Below are 26701 nucleotides of genomic sequence, written 5' to 3'. Positions count from 1 at the left end.
GCTTAGGCCCCGCCCTCCACAGCCAAGGCCTTTTCCCCCTTTATTTATTTATTTTTCTTTCCCCTCCTCCTCTTTTTTACTATTGTGGTACTGATGTAGCTTCCGGTTGTTGATTCATCTATATTTTTATTTTTATATTCTTTCTAACATATCTGTCAGTTTCCTAATCTAATTTTATTTTTTACTTTGTTATTGTTCTCTCTTTTTTTTTTTTTTTTTGCCATCCCACACAACTTGCAGGATCTTGGTTCACGAGCCGGGGGTCAAGCCAAAGCTCCTGCGGTGGGAGCTCCAAGTCCGAACCACTGGACAAACAGAGAACCTCAGACTCCAGGGAATATTCATCGGAATGAGGTCTCACAAAGTTCCTCATCTCAGCACCAAGACCTAGCTCTACACAATAGTCTATAAACTCCAGTGTTGGAAGCCTCAGGCCAAACAATCAGTAAGACAGGAACACAATCCCACTCATAACAAAAAAAAAAGAGACAGAAAAAAGGATGTCACAGATGAAGGAGCAAGGTAAAAACCTACAACACCAAATAAATGAAGAGGAAATAGGCAATCTACGTAAAAAAGAATTCAGAGCAATGATAGTAAAGATGATCCAGAATCTTGGAAATAGAATGGAGGCACAGATTGAGAAAATACAAGAAATGTTTAACAAGATCTAGAAGAACTAAAGAACAAACAAACAGAGATGAACAACACAGTAACTGAAATGAAAAATACACTAGAAGGAATCAATAACAGAATAACTGAGGCAGAAGAACGAATAAGTGAGATGGAAGACAGAATGATGGAAATAACTGCAAAGAACAGAATAAAGAAAAATGAATGCAAAGAATTGAGGACAATCTCAGAGACCTCTGGGACAACACTAAACACATGAACATTCAAACTAGAGGGGTCCCAGAAGAAGAAGAGAAAAAGAAAGGGTCTGAGAAAATATTTGAAGAGATTATAGTTGAAAACCTCCTTAAAATGGAAAAGGAAATAGTCACCCAAGTCCTGGAAGCACAGAGAGTCCCATAAAGGATAAACCATAGGAAAAACACACCAAGACATATACTAATCAAACTAACAAAAATTAAATTCAAAGAAAGAATATTAAAAGCAGAAAGGGAAAAACAAATAACACACAAAGGAATCCCCATAAGGTTATCAACCAATTTTTTAGAGAAAACTCTGCAGGCCAGAAGGCAGTGGCAGAATATACTTAAGGAGAATGAGGAGAGGATCTTCAAGATGGCGGAAGAGTAAGACGTGGAGATCACCTTCCTCCCCACAAATACATCAGAAATACATCTACATGTGGAACATCTCCTACAGAACACCTACTGAATGCTGGCAGAAGAACTCAGACCTCTCAAAAGGCAAGAAACTCCCCACATACCTGGGTAGGGCAAAAGAAAAAACAGAAACAAACGAATAGGGATGGGACCTGCACCAGTGGGAGGGAGCTGTGAAGGAGGAAAGGTTTCCACACACTAGGAAGCCCCTTTGTGGGTGGAGACTGCGGGTGGCGGATGGAGGAAGCTTCAGAGCCACGGAGGAGAGCACAGCAACAGGGCTGCTAAGGGCAAAGTGGAGAGATTCCCACACAGAGGATTGGTGCCAACAAGCACTCACCAGCCTGAGAGGCTTGTCTGCTCACCCTCCGGGATGGGCGGGGGCTGGGAGCTCAGGCTGGGGCTTCAGTCGGATCCCAGGGAGAGGACTGGGGTTGGCAGCGTGAACACAGCCCGAATGGGGCTAGTGCGCCATAGCAAGCAGGAGGGAGTCCAGAAAAAGTCTGGAGCTGCTGAAGAGACAAGAGACTTTTTCTTGCCCTTTGTTTCCTGGTGCATGAGGAGAGGGGATTAAGAGCGCTGCTTAAAGGAGCTCCAGAGACAGGCATGAGCCACAGCTATCAGTGCAGACCCCAGAGATGGGCATAGGATGCTAAGGCAGCTGCTGCAGCCACCAAGAAGCCTGTGTGCAAGTACAGGTCACTATCCACACCTCCCCTCCTGGGAGCCTGTGCAGCTCGCCACTGCCAGGGTCCTGTGACCCAGGGACAACTTCCCCGGAAGAATGCATGGCACGCCTCAGGCTGGTGCAACGTCACGTTGGCCTCTGCCACCACAGGCTCGCCCCGCATCTGTACCCCTCCCTCCCCCCGGCCTGAGTGAGCCAGAGCTCACGAATCTGCTGCTCCTTAATGCTGTCCTGTCTGAGCAAAGAACAGACACCCTCAGGCGACCTACACGCAGAGGCAGGTCCAAATCCAAAGATGAACCCCAGGAGCGGTGCAAACAAAGAAGACAAAGGGAAATTTCTCCCAGCAGCCTCCGGAGCAATGGATTAAATCTCCACATTCAACTTGATGTACCCTGCATTCGTGGAATACCTGAATAGAATATTCAGGTATTCAGGAATACCTGAATAGACGACGAATTATCCCACATTGAGGATGTGGACTTTGGGAGCAACAATATATGTATTTTTTTCCCTTTTCCTCTTTTTGTGAGGGTGTATGCGTATGCTTCTGTCTATGATTTTGTCTGTATAGCTTTGTTTTCACCATTTGTCCTGGGTTCTCTCTGTCCACTTTTTTTTTTTTTTTTTAGTATAGTTTTTAGCACTTGTTATCATTGGTGGATTTGTTTTTTGGCTTGGTTGCTCTCTACTTTCTTTTTTTATGTTTTTATTACTTAACAAATTTTTTTAAATTATAATTGTTTTAATAACTTTATTTTATTTTATCTTCTTCTTTCTTTCTTTCTCGTTTTTCCCCCTTTTATTCTGAGCCATGTGGATGACAGGCTCTTGGTGCTCCAGCCAGACGTCAGGGCTGTGTTTCTGAGGTGGGACAGCCAAGTTCAGGACACTGGTCCACAACAGACTTCCCAGCTCCACATAATATCAAACAGCGAAAATCTCCCAGAGATCTCCATCTCAACACCAAGACCAAGCTCCACTAAACGACCAATAAGCTACAGTGCTGGACACCCTATGCCAAACAACTAGCAAGACAGGAACACAGCCCCATCCATTAGCAGACAGGCTGCCTAAAATCATAATAAGGCCACAGACACCCCCAAAACACACCACCAGACATGGACCTGCCCACCAGAAAGACAAGATCCAGCCTCATCCAGCAGAACACAGGCACTAGTCCGCTCCATGAGGAAGCCTACACAACCCACTGAACCAACCTTAGCCACTGGGGACAGACACCAAAAACAACGGGAACTACGAACTTGCAGCCTGCGAAAAGGAGACCCCAAACACAGTAAGTTAAGCAAAATGAGAAGACAGAGAAGCACATAAAAGATGAAGGAGCAAGGTAAAAACCCACCAGACCTAACAAGTGAAGAGGAAATAGGCAGTCTACCTGAAAAATAATTCAGAATAATGATAGTTAAGATGATCCACGGGCTTCCCTGGTGGCACAGTGGTTGAGAATCTGCCTGCCAATGCAGGGGATACAGGTTCGAGCCCTGGTCTGGGAAGATCCCACATGCCGCAGAGCAACTGGGCCCGTGAGCCACAGCTACTGAGACTGCACGTCTGGAGCCTGTGCTCTGCAACAAGAGAGGCCACGATAGTGAGAGGCCTGCGCAACGTGATGAAGAGTGGCCTCCACTTGCCACAACTAGAGAAAGCCCTCGAAAAGAAACGAAGACCCAACACAGCCAAAAATAAAAAAAAAAAAAAGATGATCCAAATCTTGGAAATAGAATGGAGAAAATACAAGAAACATGTAACAAGGACCTAGAAGAACTACAGAGCAAACAGTGATAAACAACAAAATTAATGAAATTAAGAAATATCTAAAAGGGATCAATAGCAGAATAACTAGGGCAGAAAACCAGATAAGTGACCTGGAAGATAAAACAGTGGAAATAACTACTGCAGAGAAGAATAAAGAAAAAAGAATGAAAAGAATTCACGACAGTCTCAGAGACTTCTGGGACAACATTAAACGCACCAACATTCGAATTATATGGGTCCAAGAAGAAGAAGAGTAAAAGAAAGGGACTGAGAAAATATTTGAAGAGATTATAGTTGAAAATGTCCCTAATATGGGAAAGGAAATAGTTAATCAAGTCCAGGAAGCATAGAGAGTCCCATGAAGGATAAATACGAGAAACACTCCAACACACATATTAATGAAACTATCAAAAATTAAATACAAATAAAAAATATTAAAAGCAGCAAGGGAAAAACAACAAATAGCACACAAAGGAATCTCCATAAGGTTAACAGCTGATCTTTCAGCAGAAACTCTACAAGCCAGAAGGGAGTGGTAGGACATATTTAAAGTGATGAAGGAGAAGAAACTACAACCAAGATTACTCTACCCAGCAAGGATCTCATTCAGGTTTGACAGAGAAATTAAAACCTTTACAGACAAGCAAAAGTTAAGAGAATGCAGCACCACCAAACCAGCTTTACAAGAAATGCTAAAGGAACTTCTCCAGGCAGGAAACACAAGAGAAGGAAAAGACCTACAATAACAAACCCAAAACAATTAAGAAAATAGTAATAGGAACGTACATCTCAATAATTACCTTAGATGTAAATGGCTTAAATCCTCCAACCAAAAGACATACACTGGATGAATGGATACAAAAACAAGACCTGTATATATGCTGTCTACAAGAGACCCACTTCAGACCTAGGGATACATACAGAATGAAAGTGAAGGGGTGGAAAAAGATAATCCATGCAAATGGAAACCAGAAAAAAGCTGGAGTAGCAATTCTCATATCAGACAAAATAGACTTTAAAATAAAAACTATTACAAGAGACAAAGAAGGACACTACATAATGATCAAGGGATAGATCCATGAAGAAGATATAACAACTGTAAATATTTATGCACCCAACATAGGAGCACCTCAATACATAAGGCAAATAGTAACAGCCATAAAAGGGGAAACCAACAGTAACACAATCATAGTAGGGGACTTTAACACCCCACTTTCACCAATGGACAGATCATCCAAAATGAAAATAAATAAGGGAACACAAGCTTTAAATGATACATTAAACAAGATGGACTTAATTTATATTTATAGGACATTCCATCCAAAAACAACAGATTACACTTTCTTCTCAAGTGCTCATGGAACATTCTCCAGGATAGATCATATCTTGGGTCACAAATCAAGCCTTGGTAAATTTAAGAAAATTGAAATAGTATCAAGTATCTTTTCCTACCACACCCTATGAGACTAGATATCAACTACAGGAAAAAATATGTAAAAAATACAAACACATGGAGGCTAAACAATACACTACTTAATAACCAAGAGAGCACTGAAGAAATCAAAGAGGAAATCAAAAAATACCTAGAAACAAATAACAATGAAAACGCGACGACCCAAAACCTATGGATGCAGCAATAGCAGTTCTAAGAGGGAAGTTTATAGCTATACAATCCTACCTTAAGAAACAAGAAACGACTCAAATAAACAACCTAAACTTACACCTAAAGCAAACAGAGAAGGAAGAAAAAAAACCACAAAGTTAGCAGAAGGAAAGAAATCATAAAGATCAAATCAGAGATAAATGAAAAAGAAATGAAGAAAACAATAGCAAAGATCAATAAAACTAAAAGCTGGTTCTTTGAGAAGATAAACAAAATTGATAAACCATTAGCCAGACTCATCAAGAAAAAAAGGGAGACTCAATCAATAGAATTAGAAATAAAAAAGGAGAAGTAAAAACTAGACACTGCAGAAATACAAATGATCATGAGAGATTACTACAAGCAAGTATATGCCAAAAAAGGACAACATGGAAGAAATGGACAAATTCTTAGAAATGAACAACATTCTGAGATTGAACCAGGAAGAAAAAGAAAATATGAACAGACCAATCACAAGCACTGAAATTGAAACTGTGATTAAAAATCTTCCAACAAACAAAAGCCCAGGACCAGATGGCTTCACAGGTAAATTCTATCAAACATTTAGAGAAGAGCTAACACTGATCCTTCTCAAACTCTTCCAAAATATAGCAGAGGTAGGAACACTCCCAAACTCATTCTACGAGGCCACCATCACCCTGATACCAAAACCAGACAAAGACGTCACAAAGAAAGAAAACTATAGGCCAATATCACTGATGAACATAGATGCAAAAATCCTCAACAAAATACTAGCAAACAGAATCCAACAGCACATTAAAAGGATCATACACCATGATCAAGTGGGGTTTATTCCAGGAATGCAAGGATTCTTCAATATACGCAAATCAATCAACGTGATACACCATATCAACAAACTGAAGGAGAAAAACCATATGATCATCTCAATAGATGCAGAGAAAGCTTTTGACAAAATTCAACACCCATTTATGATAAAAACCCTGCAGAAAGTAGGCATAGAGGGAACTTTCCTCAATATAATAAAGGCAATATATGACAAACCCACAGCCAGCATTGTTCTCAATGGTGAAAAACTGAAACCATTTCCACTAAGATCAGGAACAAGACAAGGTTGCCCACTCTCACCACTCTTATTCAACATAGTTTTGGAAGTTCTAGCCACAGCAATTAGAGAAAATAAAGAAATAAAAGGAATCCAAATAGGAAAAGAAGAAGTAAAGCTGTCACTGTTTGCAGATGACATGATACTATATATAGAGAATACTAAGGATGCTACCAGAAAACTACTAGAACTAATCAATGAATTTGGTAAAGTAGCAGGATACAAAGTTAATGCACAGAAATCTCTGGCATTCTTATACACTAGTGATGAAAAATCTGAGAATGAAATTAAGAAAACACTCCCATTTACCATTGCAACAAAAAGAATAAAATACCTAGGAATAAACCTAACTAGGGAGACGAAAGACCTGTATGCAGAAAACTATAAGACACTGATGAAAGAAATTAAAGATGATACAAATAGGTGGAGAAATATACCATGTTCTTGGATTAGAAGAATCAACATAGTGAAAATGACTGTATTACCCAAAGCAATATACAGATTCAATGCAATCCCTATCAAATTGCCACTGGCATTTTTTACAGAACTAGAAAAAAGAATTTCACAATTTGTATGGAAACACAAAAGACCCCGAATAGCCAAAGCAATCTTGAGAACGAAAAATGGAGCTGGAGGAATCAGGCTCCCTGACTTCAGACTATACTACAAGGCCACAGTAATCAAGACAGTATGGTACTGGCACAAAAACAGAAATATAGATCAATGGAACAGGATAGAAAGCCCAGAGATAAACCCACACACATATGGTCACCTTATCTTTGATAAAGGAGGCAAGAATATACAGTGGAGAAAAGACAGCCTCTTCAATAAGTGGTGCTGGGAAAACTGGACAGCTACCTGTAGAAGTATGAAATTAGAACACTCCCTAACACCATACACAAAAATAAACTCAAAATGGGTTAAAGACCTAAATGTAAGGCCAGACACTATCAAACTCTTAGAGGAAAACATAGGCAGAACACTCTATGACATCAATCACAGCAAGATCCTTTTTGACCCATCTCCTAGAGAAATGGAAATAAAAACAAAAATAAACAAATGGGACCTAATGAAACTTTAAAGCTTTTGCACAGCAAAGGAAACCATTAACAAGACCAAAAGACAACCCTCAGAATGGGAGAAAATATTTGCAAATGAAGCAACTGACAAAGGATTAATATCCAAAATTTATAAGCAACTCATGCAGCTCAATAACAAAAAAACAAACAGCCCAATCCAAAAATGGGCAGAAGAACTAAATAGACATTTCTCCAAAGAAGATATACAGATAGCCAACAAACACATGAAAGAATGCTCAACATCATGAATCATTAGAGAAATGCAAATCAAAACTACAATGAGATATCATCTCACACCGGCCAGATTGGCCATCATCAAAAACTCTAGAAACAATAAATGCTGGAGAGGGTGTGGAGAAAAGGGAACCCTCTTGCACTGCTGGTGGGAATGTAAATTGATACAGCCGCTATGGAGAACAGTATGGAGGTTCCTTAAAAAACTACAAATAGAACTACCATATGACCCAGCAATCCCACTACTGGGCATATACCCTGAGAAAACCATAACTCAAAAAGAGTCATGTACCAAAATGTTTATTGCAGCTCTATTTACGATAGCCAGGACATGGAAGCAACCTAAGTGTCCATCAACAGATGAATGGATAAGGAAGATGTGGCACATATATACAATGGAATATTACTCAGCCATAAAAAGAAACGAAACTGAGTTATTTGTAATGAGGTGGATAGACCTGGAATCTGTCATACAGAGTGAAGTAAGTCAGAAGGACAAAAACAAATACCGTATGCTAACACATATATATGGAATCTAAAAAAAAAAAAAATGTCATGAAGAGATTAGTGGTAGGAGGGAATAAAACACAGACCTACTAGAGCATGGACCTGAGGATATGGGGAGGGGGAAGGGTAAGCTGTGACGATGTGAGAGAGTGGCAGGGACATATACACACTACCAAATGTAAATTAGATAGCTAGTGGGAAGCTACAGCATAGCAGAGGGAGTTCACCTCTGTACTTAGTGACCACCTAGAGGGGTGGGATAGGGAGGGTGGGAGGGAGGGTGACACAAGAGGGAAGAGTTATGGGAACATATGTATATGTATAACTGATTCACTTTGTTGTAAAGGAGAAACTAACCCACTATTGTAAAACAGTTATACTCAAATAAAGATGTTAAAAAAAAAAAAAAAAAAAAAAAAAAAGATCATACACCATGATCAAGGGGTTTATCCCAGGAATGCAAGGTTTCTTCAGTATATGCAAAACAACCAATGTGATAAAACATATTAACAAATTGAAGGAGAAAAACATGTGATCATCTCAATAGATGCAGAGAAAGCTTTTGACAAAATTCAACACTCATTTATCACAAAAACCCTCCAGAAAATAGGCATAGAGGGAACTTTCCTCAACATAATAAAGGCCATATGACAAACCCACAGCCAACATCGTCCTCAATGGTGAAAAACTGAGACCATTTCTTCTAAGATCAGGAACAAGACAAGGGTGCCCACTCTCACCACTATTATTCAACATAGTTTTGGAAGTTTTAGCCACAGCAATCAGAGAAGAAAAAGAAATAAAAGGAATCCAAATCGGAAACGAAGAAGTAAAGCTGTCAATGTTTACAGATGACATGATACTATACATAGAGAATCCTAAAGATGCTACCAGAAAACAACTAAAGCTAATCAATGAATTTGGTAAAGTAGCAGGATACAAAATTAATGCACAGAAATCTCTTGCATTCCTATACACTAATGATGAAAAATCGGAAAGTGAAATTAAGAAAACAATCCCATTTACCACTGCAACAAAAAGAATAAAATATCTAGGAATAAACCTACCTAAGGAGATAAAAGACCTCTATGCAGAATATTATAAGACACTGATGAAAGATATTAAAGATGATACAAATAGATGGACAGATATACCATGTTCTTGGAGTGGAAGAATCAACACTGTGAAAATCACTCTACTACCCAAAGCAATCTACAGATTCAATGCAATCCCTATCAAACTACCAATGGCATTCTTCACAGAACTAGAACAAAAAATTTCACAATTTGTATGGAAACACAAAAGACCCCGAATAGCCAAAGCAATCTTGAGAAAGAAAAATGGAGCTGGAAGAATCAGGCTCCCTGACTTCAGACTATACTACAAAGGTACAGTAACCAAAACAGTATGATACTGGCAAAAAAACAGAAATATAGATAAATGGAGCAGAATAGAAAGCCCAGAGATAAACCCACACACCTATGGTCACCTTATCTTTGATAAAGGAGGCAAGAATATACAGTGGAGAAAAGACAGCCTCTTCAATAAGTGGTGCTGGGAAAACTGGACAGCTACATGTAAAAGTATGAAATTAGAACACTCCCTAACACCATACACAAAAATAACTCAAAATAGATTAAAAACCTAAATGTAAGGCCAGACACTATCAAACTCTCAGAGGAAAACCTAGGCAGAACACTCTATGACATACATCACAGCAAGATCCTTTTTGACCCACCTCCTAGAGAAATGGAAATAAAAACAAAAATAAACAAATGGGACCTAATGAAACTTTAAAGCTTTTGCACAGCAAAGGAAACCATTAACAAGACCAAAAGACAACCCTCAGAATGGGAGAAAATACTTGCAAATGAAGCAACTAACAAAGGATTAATATCCAAAATTTACAAGCAGCTCATGCAGCTCATTATCAAAAAAAACAAACAACCCAATCCAAAAATGGGCAGAAGACCTAAATAGACATTTCTCCAAAGAAGATATACAGATTGCCAACAAACACATGAAAGAATGCTCAAAATCATGAATCATTAGAGAAATGCAAATCAAAACTACAATGAGATATCATCTCACACTGGTCAGAATGGCCATCATCAAAAAATCTGCGAACAATAAATACTGGAGAGGGTGTGGAGAAAACAGAACACTCTTGCACTGTTGGTGGGCATGTGAATTGATACAGCCACTATGGAAAACAGAATGGAGGTTCCTTAAAAAACTAAAAATAGAACTACCATACGACCCAGCAATCCCACTACTGGGCATATGCCCTGAGAAAACCATAATTCAAAAACAGTCATGTACCAAAATGTTCATTGCAGCTCTCTGTACAATAGCCAGGACATGGAAGCAACCTAAGTGACCATAGACAGATGAATGGATAAAGAAAATGTGGCATGTATACACAATGGACTATTTCTCGGCCACTAAAAAAAAAATGAAATTGAGTTACTTGCAGTGAGGTGGATGGACCTAGGGTCTTTTATACATAATGAAGTAAGTCAGAAAGAGAAAAACAAATACCGTATGCTAATACATATATATGGAATCCAAAAAAAAAGGTTCTGAAGAACCTAGAGGCAGAACAGGAATAAAGACGCAGACGTAGAGAATGGACTTGAGGACACGGGGCGGGGGATGGGTAAGCTGGGACGAAGTGAGAGCGTGGCATGGACATATATACACTACCAAACATAAAACAGATAGCTAGTGGGAAGCAGCCACATAGCACAGGGAGATCAGCTTGGTGCTCTGTGATGACCTAGAGGGGTGGGGTAGGGAGGCTCAAGAGAGTGGAGATATGGGGACATGTGTATGCATATGGCTGATTCACTTTGTTGTACAACAGAAACTAACACAGTATTGTGAAGCAATTATACTGCAATAAAAATCTATTAAAAAGGGCTTCCCTGGTGGCGCAGTGGTTGAGAATCCACCTGCCGATGCAGGGGACGCGGGTTCGTGCCCCGGTCCGGGAGGATCCCACATGCCACGGAGCGGTTGGGCCCGTGAGCCATGGCCGCTGAGCCTGTGCACCCGGAGCCTGTGCTCCGCAACGGGGAGAGGCCACAACAGTGAGAGGCCCGTGTACCACCAAAAAAAATCTATTTAAAAAAGTGATAGGATTTTACATTTTAGACATTTTTTTTTTAATCTACACTGGTTTCCTCCTTTCCCAAAATATTCAAAAATTTGATCAAGCTGTAGGGTCTTCACATATGGTGATTGTTGTTCACACACCAGAACTGAAGCCCGAAGATACTAACCAGTTCACTCACATTAGCATAACAAGTGAATATTAGCATAACAAGTCCTGAATAGAATTCAGGACTGAAATCGCCAGGGGTCGTGTGATTGTCCCAGAGTTCTTTCACTCTAGGCTCATCCATTCAGTCACTCCATTCTACAAATACTAAGACTGGCTGAGCATGCAGTGCTGTGACAGACGCTGGGGCAGAAACATGAAGACAAGCAGGATGCCTGCCCTCATGAGATATACAGTACTGAGCCACTAAGCTTATTTACAAGCATTTTCTAAATCTTTCCACATCTGGCTTCTTGGAATTAAATTCAGTACTATAAACTTTTATTTGTTAAGTACCACCCATGAGCAAGGCACTGTGCTGAGTTATTTTTCCACTACTTAATCTCTTCCTATCGTATACTCTTTTTCTTATAGAATGACAAAGTGGCTCTTTGTTTTTAATCCTTTGATTCAGCTAGTCCAATGTTTATTTGCTGTCTACAAGCTACCCAGGACAGGGCTTTGCTCAGAGGATAAGGAGATAAGAAAGTAAAGGATATAATTTTGACCACGATAAGTTATCAAAGAAGTTGTAGACACAAGAATATTAACCAAGAAGCAAAGAAATTAGGTTTAAACTGAAACTGGGGTCTCAAAGAAAGGGACCGTGTGAGCTGTTGATGTCTTCAAAGAATGTGTGTCATTGATGACAAGGACTTCAACAGACTCTAAAGAATAGGAAGGTCACGGAATATTTTCAGCAAACGGTCCAGTGATGGAAAGCCTGGCTGGTCTGGAGAATGTGTCAGTGTGTGCTGAGTAGAAAATAAGGGCAGATGGATGTGGAGGAGCCAGATTAAAGGGCACCTCTGATTTAAGTGGAGGAACGTGTACTTAGGGGAAGTAGGTTATCAATTGTGGGCCAAAGACACCAAAGACTGCTGAGTTATATGGGAATCCCCAAATCCAGATGCAAAGTTCTCTGAGCACTGATTAGGGCACATCTCCTGCATATACGTGTTATTGCTCCTCAAACATGTAGATGAGCCTCTGATGAACGAAATTCAACTCATTTAAAAAGTATTATGAAATTCATGATATTATCAACAACTAATAAACATACAATTGGTATCATGCAAAAATCTGATTTTGCCTTTAATCAATGTAAAGGGCAAAATAAAGCTGTCATGTATTTTGGGGCAAAGAATGTGACATGATAAAAGCAGCTGGATGAGGCAGCAGCATACCTCTGGATTGGAAAGGACAGAGACGGGAGCCAGAGAGAGGAGCTGGAAGGCTGGGGCAGGAGCAAGGCTGGCTGACAGGCATGGACGGGGTAGACAGTGGTAATAAGGAAGAGCTGAATTAGAAGGATATTTTGATTGGGTCACAGAGAAAGCTAAAGGCGATGGATATTTCTAGCCTGGAAAATTGGTACAATGTCATACATGAAAACATTTAGTTAGAAAAGGACATAGGAAAATGTTGGTGCCTTCATTTTTTATATGTTTCGGAATCTCCCCGCCCCCACCCCTCAAAAGGAGAGGGCATTTTGTCAGCTTTTTGTCGTCAAATAATAAAGAGATCCTTCTCTAATTTCCTCAGTACTTGGAAATACACAATTTTTTCAGCAAATCTAAGATACCATGTCATCTAATGGTGTAACACACACCATTATAAGTTCCACTAAGAAAAAATTAAACTATGGTATGCAATCAATTTTAAGATCCATCCTAGTTTCATAAATGTGAAAATTTTAAAAACGCATGTCTCTAAGTCAGTGTTTCTCAACCTTTTCTTCATGATTGTCCTCTCCCCCAACCAACAGCCTCTCTAGGCATTTTTTACCTAACTGTCCCCCATGAAATTTTACTGTCACAGACAGACCACATATTTCTTTATGTGCCGTGTATAAATCTGCACTTTATACAGAAAAAGAAAATGTTTTTTACCACCCAAAAACAATTTTTCCCCCTTGAGGGCAGTATCACCTGAGGTTGAGAATACATATCAAAAATGTAAATGAAATTACAATCAAGCTGGGGCTTCCCTGGTGGCGCAGTGGTTGAGAATCCGCCTGCCGATGTAGGGGACACGGGTTCGTGCCCCGGTCTGGGAAGATCCCACATGCCGCGGAGCGGCTGGGCCCGTGAGCCATGGCCGCTGAGCCTGCGCGTCCGGAGCCTGTGCTCCGCAACGGGAGAGGCCACAACAGTGAGAGGCCCGCGTACCGCAAAAAAAAAAAAAAAAAAAAAATTACAATCAAGCTCATGTTTATGGATGCCTGACATTCCCTTCCCATTCACTCTTCCTTTTTAAAAATTATATTTACACTATTTTATTAGATGAGGGGTGTGTGTGTGTGTCCTGTTTTCATCTGAAGTACATTTTATCCCAGATAAAACATCAACATTCTTTAGAAAAGAGTGAAGCTTAATCATGGTCTCAGTAGGACTCTCTTCATTTAATATGAGTTATTTGTCTTCATGTTTGTGCCCAGAGCAAATATTTTCTGTTTCTGCAGAGTTGTTAAGTCCTCAGACATCTGACAAGACTACAGGTAATCATGTTGATACAACACAGCTGGACAGCCTGAAGCAGGAAGCCCAGTTGGTTTCCAGTGTCCCCCTTCAAGTCACCAATTTGGGTCTCTGTCTGGGGAGAAAATGGCCTTCCCTAGGGAGACAACACTGTCTCTCCCTGAATCCCTCCCTGTGCAGGAGGCTGCCTGTTCCCTTGGTTGCACTCCTCATCACACACAATCACAACCAAGAAAAAAAGGTGGTGCAGAAATTTTTCAACTTTCTCTAAAACTAAAGTTGCTTCCCCCTTTTAAAAAGAGTCTATAATTTAGATCTATAAAAAGAACCTACTTAGCACTCAATAGTTAGGAGCTCTTACCACAGTTCAACAGAATAGGAACAGTTCACTAAGTTTCTATAAAAACTTTAACAAATTTTTTAAAGCATTCATAATTAAAGGGCTCCCTGGCACAGCAAGAGAAGACTTTGAAACGTCTTCTATTTATACCAAGTTAAGCTCTGATTGCCTTACAGTTCCAGGCGTTTTCTGAAACTCCTACAGAACACCAAAAATCAAATACTCGGGGCTTCCCTGGTGGCACAGTGGTTGATAATCTGCCTGCCAATGCAGGGGACACGGGTTCAAGCCCTGGTCTGGGAAGATCCCACATGCCGCGGATGCAACTGGGCCCGTGAGCCACAACTACTGAGCCTGCGCGTCTGGAGCCTATGCTCCGCAACAAGAGAGGCTGCGACAGTGAGAGGCCCACGCACTGCGATGAAGAATGGCCCCCGCTCGCCACAACTAGAGAAAGCCCTCGCACAGAAACGAAGACCCAACACAACCAAAAATAAATAAATAAATAATTTTTTTTTTTAAATCACATACTGGAACATCACAATGTTGCCGTTGTTTAATGATTATTTGTGCTAGAAAATTTCATGAAATCATAGCCATTCCTGTTATCAACCAGAAGGCAAACTGCAGATATTGAATCATTGTAAGATTTCACACATTCCCAGAAAATTAGTTTCCAGTTTGTCTCTATTTTTAGTACTTTACGTTGAGGCATGAAATAGTCATTTTTTCAGCAGCTACCAAAGTTCATTTGACATTGGATAAGGGTCTCTCTCCCTCCTCCTTATAGTTCAATTAAAATGCTCCGTGCTGCTTTAATTCCCAGGAAACTAAGCTGACTTAATTAGGGCAGATGTCGAAATAATTAACAGGCCTATAGTAGCTAAGCACGCTATTTAAAGCAATACAGTGGTAATTAAATCAAAAGTGTAATCCTTATGAAAGAATCCTACATGTGTGTACAAGTGGAAGCAAATGAAATAACACTCTCAAAAAGATGTCAACACCTGTAAATGTGACCTTCCTATAAAAGAACTGACTTCGATGCTAAAGGTTCTGATGAAAATATAAAAGCCTCTGCAACATAAAATATACGTATTTCTTAAAATATTCTTTACAAGGTCAACATTCACAGGTCAAGGATATAATAAAGAGAATACCTGTAACAAAAATGTTTAACACCAGAGCGGTTCATTTTCCCAGTGTTTGTTAGGTGAGGAATAATATCAAGAGAGATGCTGAGTTTCAAGGAAAGCTTTGTATTTCTCCTCCCCTGAATTTGTCTGTCCAAGACAATGACAGGCAGAGAAACTATATGCCTTGGTAACCATAAAACTAATTGATTAGGAAATAAGGCCAAATTAATCCCAGGAAAAATATTGATTTTTATGACACAAAAATAAGCTTTGAAACAGCATATGAATAGCTCCTACTAAACGTTAGCAACTGCCATATTCCCATTAGCTTTCAAGTTCCACTGATAGCTGAAATACAATGGTCTCTTGGTATGCGCGAGGGATTGGTTCCAGGACGCCAGCGTATTCCAAAATCTGGGGATGCTCAAGTCCCTTATAGTCACTTTGGCGGATGCGGAACCCCCGGATACCACGGAGGGCCGACTGCGTGTGAAATGAAGGCTTTTCCTTGGGTCTGGGCAATCTTTAACAAAATGGAATGGAGAGGCAAAGCCAGGGCGCATATGGATCACTCGGGGGCAAGCCAGAGCACCGCCACCCCACAGTGACCTGGGCGGAACCGAAAGCAGCAGTCCTTCCTAACAGACCCACGCCCCCCGCACCCCCGAGACAGGAAGTCCAGCAAGTCGGGGCCCCGTCCTGCTGAGAAACGCGGAGGGGCAGAAGGGGGCTCTGTCAACGTGGACGAAGCTTGACTGAGGAGCCCTCCGCTGAACCAGGGGCCACGTGCAGCTCGTTTCCCTTGCCGAGGCTCCCGCAAAACGCAGCTTCCAGTTACTGCTCACATGTTCAGCAAAGTACCTCCACCTACTCAAATCTTAAACATAGAAACAAGGGCCTACAAAATGGTATTTTAATTTCTGTTAGAACCAAAGCCATCTCGTCTGAGTAAGTCAGTTACAGCAGCACTAGGCACATGAAAAGAACAGTACAATCCCCAACACCTACCAGACAATTAGCATAAAACGCTAAAACAGAAACCGGTTCTCAGACTCAACACCGGAGAACAGCACCACCCAGTGGCGATATGAAAAGCTGCATGTGAGGAACTAGAGGCTCCATTCCTGGTGGCCGAAGTGATTTCTCCTCACTGAAACGAAAGACCGCAGTAAAATACCTTCCACCGTGCGGGAAAATCTACAATGCGAGCCTCCTCAGAGTCTATAACAACTAGGCTTAGAGCAAATGGTATTTCATATTTTCTGAGTAGCTGACGCAAGGTTGCCAGGTAAAATACAGAATGTATGCTTGGTGCACTGAGACATGATAAAAAAGTATTCACTGTTTATCTAAAATTCAAATTTAACTGGGCATCTTGTATTTTTATTTGCTAAATCTGGCGACTCCTGTTCCAAAGTACCCACTCCTGGAGACCAGAGATGCATTTACATAAGCCTTTCAGTCTTTCAAAGAGGCAGTAACAGACCTGTGGCAAGGAAGCTAGCGATGAGCCGGGTATGCTGCCGCCCCTAGGGTTAGGGTCAGGATTAGGGTTAGGTATGCTGCCGCCCCCTTGCAATGGGCAGGTAAGACACTCTGTTCCACGATGCAAAAGGCTAATAGGGGAGAGGAAGCGGGGGGCGCGAAGTGGGGCTCCAGATAGCTGGGTCACGAAATGGAAGCATTAAATATAAGATGTGTGGAGGAGAATGGAAAAAGGATGGGCAATTATGGAAGAGAAGGAGAAAGGGGAACAAACAACCCTTGCCTCCTGACAACTGTGCCAGCCTACCGACGGTGCTGCTGCGATTTCCCCTCCTCGTGGCACCTGGTGTCAGCGATTGTGAATTGGGGAAGGTAAGGCCGGAACAACTGCCTTGTCCGGAAAGCCGCACACCACCGACTGTCCACATCCAAGCGATCCTTTCTTTAGGAAGGGGTCATTTAAATGGGTTTGTGTTCCAGTTTTCTCAAACTAAAAACAACTCATCTGTCTCCTAAGCCGCTAACTGGTTTTGTTTCACATGTTTTGCTGTCTTTTGGCTCACCCCCTCAGAAACCCAGTGCCCACCGAGGCCTCCTCGCTCGCACCTTTGCAGTGAACCGCGATCGCCCCCTCCGTGTTCTCGCAGATATTCAGGAACCTCCGCACGATGTTGTCGCTGGGTGTGCTGCCATCGATGAAGAAGAGGTCATAATGCTCGAAGCCGGCATCGGTGAAGCGCTTCGCCTCGTAAATCTTTTTGTTCAGCCTCACGATTGCAGTCACGTTATGCTTTTTGAAGTAAGGAAAGTAGGCTTCGGGGGCGTGAAGAGGATAACCTAAAGGAAAGCAGGGGCTGTAAGCAAAAGGCACGCATTTCGTCTTACGTAACCCAGGAACACGAAAACCCTTCACAATAAAGATGATCAATCTCAACAGAGCTTAGGAGGAAAGCGCATTTCAGGAGAGAGTAAGGTCGAAGCACGTTCCTAAAAGCAGCAGTCTGAAAAACTGAGAAAAACACCATAGGAGGGGGGAAAAAAAAAACCTCTTCTGAGTATTGGAAATAGCTCGTGAACGTTCAAAACCTCAAGATTTAGGCTTCAAATCCTGGGGGCACACTCCTCCCAAGCCCAAACAAAGGCATTCCTGAGGCCCTCAGATGTGTACAGTAGGCTTGGAAGGACTCTGTCCTTTTTACTCCTCTCGACAAATACTTTTGAAACGCAGCCTTTTTGCCAGGTGTACAGTTTTAATCTACAATGCAGTCCCCCACAAGAGAGACTGATTATTAAGCACCTACCATGTACAAGTCACAATTGCATAAATTTCTTTTAATTCTCAAAACAACCTATTAAGATAAAAATAGTAAACCCCATGTAACAGTTAAGAAACTAAAGAGGTTGAGTGATGATCATTTTTGTAGACATTTCCTTTTTTGAGGAGAACAAGTGGTCGGGCTCTAACCCCCGTCCTGCTGTGAGTGGGTCCAGCACCACGTGGAGCTGCAGTCAGCTGGGTTACAGATGCATGACCTCGACTTGGCCAATCAACGAAGGTGACCACTGGGGGCTTTGGCCACTGCAAGCCTTGCCTAGTGGCCCCAGGGTTTAAAAGGACTAATTTCTCAGCCCGTTGATTACCACATCTGTAACCCATTCAGGGCATACCAGGTGAGGGGATCTCACTCAGAACTCATTCATGATGGTGGGCTCCAAGTGGGGCAGGCAGCAGCAGCCAGCAAAGTGAACCAGCAGTTTCTGCACTGTGGCTGTATTTCCTGCTGCCTCACATCTTGCATAGGCTGGTCATTTCCTATTTTCTCTCAGTTGCAAGCCAACTCATATGCCGGGGCTGGGGTGTACATATAACATTTCCCAAGCTACCTTTCCCACTGGGTTCCTGTCCATCTGAAAAGCAGGAGTCACTAAAGCACTGCCGGAGCAACTGGAGGCCAGAGGAGGGAGAAGGGATGTCTTCTGTTCTCCTGCCAGCATGGCTTCAGCAGCAGAAGAGAGGAACCCCCAGCTTAGTTTGGCACTCCCGGCACCAGCCTGCAGCCCAGCCTCAGGGTCCCCACTCCTCAGGCTCCAAATGCAAGCACCAGCCCTTCAGAGCTCCCAGCACCTGCCAAGGTCCCAGGTCCTGCTAACCCCACGTTTTCCTTTCTGTCCCTCGTTGCCTTAAAGGCAATAACTATTTCTTCCTTAATATGCTGGTTTTTTCAGAGTTGCCCTTTTACTTTTTAGCCTTCTTTCTAGCAAGTTCCTTATATTGCATTCCCTCTGTTTGAAATAAAGTGGTTTCCATTCCTGCCTGGATCCTGCTGATACATGACCTCCCTTAGATCCTGTTCATTTTCTAAGCCTCATTTTCCAGCCTTCGCTTGGAGACTGTGAGCTCCCCAGCATAACTCCAATATCTGCTGCGTGCAACCAAGAGCCCTAATTGGCACCCTTCGCCAAGGTCGCACAAGGGATGAAGGCAGAATTGGCCGGCAGATCTAACTAATCCACAGCCCAGATACATGATTTTCACAAGCCAGGCTGCTTTTGAGCAAACGGGTAAGACAGAGCTTACTTATAATCTTCTGTGTAGAAACAGTGACTTATACACATTTAGAGAAAACAGATCCTTTCCACTTGGAAAAAAATCAAATCTGTTTTCCTAGTTGGTTTGTTTGCTCAAATCATTTTCCAGCCTAAAGGGAAAAAGAACTGTGGTTGGCATAGGAAACAAGAGCTTTTCTATCATGTAAGGAATGGGAAGGAGAGGACTTAGGAACACACAGGATGGGACATGGTGTGACAGTCTGACAAGCACTTCTAACCCTGGGCTCCTAGTGATCACTGGCACCTCTGTGATGGCACCTGTCATGAAGCACGCTAATGGTTCTTTTGGAGTGTGTCCCTTCCCTCCTCCACCAAGGCTGTAAGAACTTCTCTTTACATATATGAATTCCCATCATGAGTAAATGGCATTACAGATAATATACCTAAATCTACTATCAAGAGAAACTGTGTATATCTTTTGAGAAAAGAACACTGAACAGTTATCCAAATATGGTAATAGGGCACTGAAATAATAACAGTAATGGTAATCATAGCACCTAACATTTACTGAGCGCTTACTATGTGCCAGGCACTAAGCTAAGTGTTTCATGTATATCATCTCATTAAACCTTACAATTATCAGTCACTGATGCCTGGGAAAGTGAACTGGCCCATGCACACACTGCTAGGAAGAGACAGAGGCAGCATTTGAACACTGACAGTCAGATTCTAGGGCCGGTGCTAGGGATGATTTAAGGTAAAATCCAACTCAATTCTATTTGTTAGATCTCCAAAAAAGGGACACTATGTGAACATTAGGGGCTGCACTTCCTAGATTTGTGAGGAAGTTTCTTAAAAATCCTCAAAAGCGTTTCAAATGAGTTATAACCAACAATGACAATATCTTCTGACCTCTGAACAACTGTGTTTTCGATGTATTTGGATGCTTCTGATGGAGGACTGGTTTTAGCAATGTGCACAGAGCTGACTGAGCTTTCACCCGACCCTTACTCCATCTGGCCACTAGATGGTGCCCTGGCATCAGTAAAGCACAGGCAGAGCCCTGGCGCTGACCAAACAATTTCAAAGCAAAGAGAGAAGGTAAAATTCACCTCTTCCCAGACCCTCATTTAAAGGAAACTGAAGAACAGCAGAGTCAAATGATTAGTCCACCTATTCATTATTAAAAGTAACAACTGCAAAATAGGCAGGCAAATGTGGAACGCAATAAAATATGTTTATCGGGTTCATTAATGATAAAAATGTAATCAGAATATCTGCTACCTAATAAGCACCTATTAATGTGCCCGACACTGTGCAAGGCACTCACTTCCTATAATATCCCTAATCTTCACCAAATGCCTGCATCCTATTTCCCCATTTGATGATGAGAGAAGTTGAGGAACTCACGAAGTTCACACAGCCAGTTAGGGGCAGAGCCAGGCTTCAAGCAGCCCCGGCTCTTCACACCTAGCTTCTTTCATTAAATGAGCAGGCTGATGCTTCAAACTGTTTGGATTCCCTGTCTCGAGCTGTCTTTCCCTGTTCTTTCCTTTTCTTTCTTTCTTTCTGAAGTAGAGATGAGGACATTGCCACCTAAGAGTTTGGGGGGTTTTTAGGAAATTTTGAAATCCAATTTGTTCTACTGCCTATATTATGCATTTATCAAGTCAAGCTTGTTTAATCAAAAAAGAGTTAGGGCTCCTCTTGTCCCCCCTGTCAAAACAATGTGAACAAAGATGGCTGAAAGGAACTCCTAGTTGGTCTCTGTTGACACCACACACTTAAGACTGTTATAATGCGTTCTACCAGACCCCAAGATTTTAGGGCTTCCTTTTGCTACATCCTAGCAACAGTTATTTCAGTGCTAACTCCTTAAAAATCTACGTTTTTCTACTAACAGACCCCTAAAATGACTTTCAGCCACCTCAGAAAATACAGGGGTTTCTCAACTTAAAAAAAAAGAAAATTTCTTAAGTTCAAAAAGAATTTAAAAAGTTAAACCCCTTTACAAAAAAATATGACACTTCTAGTGAATATCAGATCTTAAAATGGGGATTCCAGTAAAATATCAATATTTTACCAACAACAGCCTTAAATGAAATTATTCTAGACATAAAAACTGGCAAGTATTAGGTAAGCAGCACTTTCACACCTTTTTTTCTCAATGTGAGAGGGCACAGTATATGCATAGAAAAAAAAGATATAGAGAGAATGATATCTTAACAGTGGTTATTTCTAGATTATATAATTACAGGTGACTTTTTATCTAGATTGCTTGAAGTTCTGTAGTGAACATGTTCTTTCTCTGTAGTAAAATTTAAAAGAACACAGAATTTGGAATCAAAGAGACCTGTGTTTGAATCCACATACTGCCACTTTCTGGCTATGTCAACCTGGGCAAGTTAGGTTACCAAGTCTCCATCGTCTCTTCCACAAAATAACTACCGCCTGTTCCAGGGTGTGTTTCTGATTATTAAATAGATGAGGTGTGCACAAAAAGCTTATCAGCACCACTCCCAGCATATAAGCAAATGGTGGATAATTATTACCCTATATTGTAATATAGGACCAAAAATAATTTTTTTAAGACTTTTGACAATTAAGAATTGACACACGGGCTTCCCTGGTGGCGCAGTGGTTGAGAGTCTGCCTGCCGATGCAGGGGACACGGGTTCGTGTCCCGGTCCGGGAGGATCCCACATGCCGCGGAGCGGCTGGGCCCGTGAGCCATGGCCGCTGAGCCTGTGCGTCCAGAGCCTGTGCTCCACAACAGGAGAGGCCACCACAGTGAGAGGCCTGCGTACCGCAAAAAAAAAAAAGAATTGACACACAAAATACGTCCTTTTATCTTGTGATTCTACTTCCAAGAATTTAGAAAAGAAACAAGGGCTGCAAAAAAGATGTATGGACATGTATACCAACCACTGTAGTTTTTAAAAAGTGAAAAACTGAACTTAGATTTCATTCAAAAATTAAGTGATTGATTAGTAAAATTATGGCACAGTCATTGAATGCAGTCATGGAAAATTATAATGAAGATCTACATTTATTGCCATGGAAAGGAGTATGTGATATATTAAGTGAAAAAAAGCTGCTATAAGACAGTAGTCATGTTATGACTCCATGCTGGTTAAAAAAAAAGGAATATTTTTATAAGTCTCTGTGTGTGTGTGTGTGTGTATTCTCTAAGAGAGGAAAAAAAATATGTGCAAATAAAAAATACAGAGAAGCAGATGGAAAGAAAATTAAAATCCCCAATAATCCCACCACCAACTAGTAAACCTAGAAAACGTGGGTAGAATTATAGGTCACTTTAATGCTGTTTTTATGAGTTCATCTGCATTTTCTTCTTTTTTAAAAAAAAATCATGTATTACCTCTATAAAAATATTTTAAATGGGTTTTAAAAATTACACCTCTCATCTTCTCTTTAAGAAAATTTCATTTAAAAAGTGAATCCTATATGGCAAAATTCTTTCAGTTTCACCAAATGAACACCCAACAACAAAGCCACTACTGAAACCATACACCTACTAAGGTTTTCTGGGTCTGAGTCAGATCATTTTGTACAGAAGGCTAAAGGGAGGTTTAATCAATCCTGTCTTGAAAGACCAACGGTGGAAAGCAATTTCCTCAGGCAGTTAACAAGTTACTCCTAACAAGCCAACATAACAGGTTAATCAATCAATGTCTGGAGCAAACCGGATTCATGAGCAAATGTGTAAAAGAGAAGATCTAATTATGGCTTCAGTACAGAGACATCCTATTTGTTAGGGTAACTCTGTAGACCTGGCTTACCCATCCCCAGAGGGGATGATTCAATCCCCATGATTTAAGCAGAGTTCCCTGTGAGATATGTCATAGGTATAAAATGATAAGCACATGTGTGGAAACTCAACAAAATTATCAAATCTAAATACATGAATAACCATATACAATGAAACTAGATTTTAGAATAAATACTTATGATGATGATGATGATGATGATGAAAGAAGAATAAACCTATAAATCTAGACTAAGGGTTTCAAATTATGTTCCTCCAAGGACTAGTGTTCCAGCTCTAAAACTAGAGAGGGAGCAAAAAGGGAGCTATTATGTTCATGGGTGATATTTTTTTTATTTTATGTACTTCTCACATAAACTATTCTTAAACCTTTGGTACCTATCATTACTTGTCTTCTGGGAATGTGAGGTTAAAAAAAATAATTCAGTAAAAAATATATGTTAATGGGAAAACACACATAGCCTATCATGTTTCATTCAAGAGGCTTATTTTTTTGTCTTGCTTTTTTTTCCTGAATATGTATGCCCCTGGCTCTACATATACTGCAAGTAAGTAATTTAATTATTGTCAGCTAGAAAATTGTTCCTAGTTGTCATGATGGAACTAAACAGATCAGTGTTTACTCATAGGCCTCGGTTTCCTCCTCTGTGAAATAGAGATAATAGTTCCTACACCTCATAGAGTTGTGTGTGCACTAAATGAGATAATGCTGTGATTAGCTAGTAACTAGCACTTAATAAATGACACCTATTGTCACCATCATCGTCATTATTCAACATGGTGTTACCAAAGAATACCTTGAGGTGTAGCACGCCACCACCACCAAATAAATCTGAGAACCACCGATAGAAATCAGCAATCTGCTTATTGTTTTGACCAGTTGGTTTCTCAGATTCTTCTTTGATAATTGGGTCATGGTAAAGTGAACACCCTATTTATGGCAACCTAAAAATTTGACAGTTTTAAAACAGTGATTATAGTTCCACTTACTAAACTCTAATATTTAACACACTAATTACTGTTCAATTAGTAATTTAACAATTGAAATGCTGTTCAATTTTTTTAATTAATAAACTTTCTTTGGAGAATATTACCAATAGAAAGGATTAACTGAGGAAATTAAGAACTCAAAGAAGATGAACTGAAATAAATTTTTGGAGGGTAAAGTAAATAAAAACCTACCATTTTCAATTTTGCTTTTTGGATGTGGTCCACTAAATGCTAAAAATTTTCCTGGAACAATCCAGTTGAAGTCACCATTTTCAACTCGCTGGGAGAATTTTGTGAGAAAAGAGAAGAAAAATATTTTATAATTCTTATACAATTTAGGAAGCCCTTACAAATATAACTGTTTTTCACTCTATTAGTACTAGACTAGTCGGACATACATGAAGACAAAATAATATAGCTTAAAATAAAAACATGCATGTGATTCTCAAAATGGTTATGAATTCAATCCGCTTCGAAAAATTTTTATCTAGACTATAAGAAAAGTTTAGAAAACTTTATTTAAAATGGAGGTACTTTGCTGAAAATAATTTTGTCTCTTGGCCACTCTGCAATGAAATGAAATGAAAACAAACATTGCTTGCCCCAGCAAGAAATAATGGGAAATAAGAGAAGACAGCAAATATAAGCACTTTCCATGAACATGGTAAACATACTTTAAACAATGAAAAAATCTATAAATATCAGGGTCATGATGAACACACCTCCATTTTTTGTTTGTTTTTACAGGTTTCTATCTGTTGTCGGTGCTGATTTTTAGACAGGGAAACAGAAGACAGGAGTGAGGGACAGAGGCTCATCAAACCCTCAGCGTGTACCACAAACTGGAGACTGCCACAGTCTCCTGCAGGAGCTGCAAACCAAACAGCTACAAGGGTCAGGCAAGAGACATAAATAAAGGCAAATGCTCCTCAGCTCTGGCCAATTGACCACAGGAAAGCTTGACTGAATGTAGCTGATCTTCCAATTGGATGTTCATGTAAAATCTCTCTATATTTGAAATGTTGACTGTTTTAAATTAAGTTTTTTAATACCAGGAAAGCAAATAAAACACATCTGTGGGCTGACTTTGATCACCAGCTGTCAGCCTCTGGTCCACACTCTCCAGGATCCTCAGAAAAGGCCTGAAGACCAGGCAAGGGGCCAAGCATCCTCCCACTGCTCCATTACCTCCTTCATTTCCTTCCCTTCCTGGTGTGCCTCTGAACCCAGGGAACACTGGGGCAGGGCTGAGAGGACCCAAACTTTGCAGGCTATTGGGACACAGCTGTGCAATGCATCACAAAATATATGTATCTCTTATTCCCCTAAGTATTCTTTCACCCACCCCCAACACCAGTCCTACTTCCATCCTCCACCACCAGGCACAGCTTTTAGTCTCCAAGTCTCCACCCTCTATAGCACTGCATAGATACCTCCCCAGGCAGGGAAGGAAGGCAGCTCTCTTTGCTGGGCCAACGTTATCCACAGAAAAGGCTCTCTGCTCCACTACATGGCACAGATCTCAATGGTAGGAATCTGTGTCAATACAGAGTCTGCACTCTGCTGTAAGAGCTCATAAGTATTTGTTAAAATAAATTGGAGTAATCCCACCAAGGAAATCTGGAGCCTCTACTTTAATTACTTATACTACCCATTAGATTTGATTTCCACAAAAATCATAACTTGGCTGTATAATTTTCATGTTTAAAATGCAGATGTTTCTTCCCAGTTATAAAAAGTTATAAATGAAACTTTACATGACACCTTGTAAATGTCTGAATTGCATTAATCTAATCATAATGAACGTAAAATCTCCATAATGCCATAAATAAAATCTTAGAGATGCTGAGTGTTATGATTACACATGACAAATTAAATCTCAAGCATAGCTATCTATTTGGAACAATTTGAATAAAGAATTTAACATGCAACTCTTTATGATAATTAAACATTTTCTTGTTTAAATAAAGCAGTCCCAAATTAATGGCCCAATATCCATCTCAAGTAATTCTTAAGCTTAAAACATTATTTAAAAATTCAAAAATAAGGGTATGATCTAATCATCAAAAGGCTAAAACCAATTATTTATGAACAGTAGAAGAAAACAGGTTTCTATGTTCACTATTCCTGTATCCTTGACCACAAAGTTGGCCTAGATAAATATATACATTGTGCTATGTCTGTTTATTTGGATTATAGCCATCCATTTGGTTAAATAGTAACCTTTTATAATCAATCATATGGAGAGAAGCAATGAACTCACTCACAGAACCAAAAGAATATGTTTGCAAATCTGCCTACCCAAA

The 26701-nt window shown here is 40.5% G+C and overlaps 1 protein-coding gene across 14 annotated transcripts in view; it reads right to left on the bottom strand.

Annotated features, from left to right (window-relative positions):
• The window catches only part of CDC14A (cell division cycle 14A), a 168902-nt gene that overhangs the window by 51659 nt on the left and 90542 nt on the right, over positions 1-26701 (bottom strand). For all 14 annotated transcript variants that reach the window (XR_010841853.1, XM_067040718.1, XM_067040697.1 and 11 more), the window contains 2 exons: positions 24588-24675; positions 17675-17905 (listed from right to left, as the gene is read on the bottom strand). Coding sequence is in view for 12 of the 14 variants with exons in the window: in XM_067040718.1 (XP_066896819.1) it covers positions 17675-17905; positions 24588-24675 (319 nt within the window). In the remaining 2 variants the exon portion in view is untranslated. The remainder of the gene's footprint in view (positions 1-17674; positions 17906-24587; positions 24676-26701) is intronic.

This window comes from Kogia breviceps, chromosome 1 (genome assembly GCF_026419965.1).
Source record: "Kogia breviceps isolate mKogBre1 chromosome 1, mKogBre1 haplotype 1, whole genome shotgun sequence".
NCBI lineage: Eukaryota > Metazoa > Chordata > Mammalia > Artiodactyla > Physeteridae > Kogia > Kogia breviceps.
Note: the sequence above shows the minus strand (reverse complement) of the source record. Positions and strands in the feature narration are given on the sequence as shown.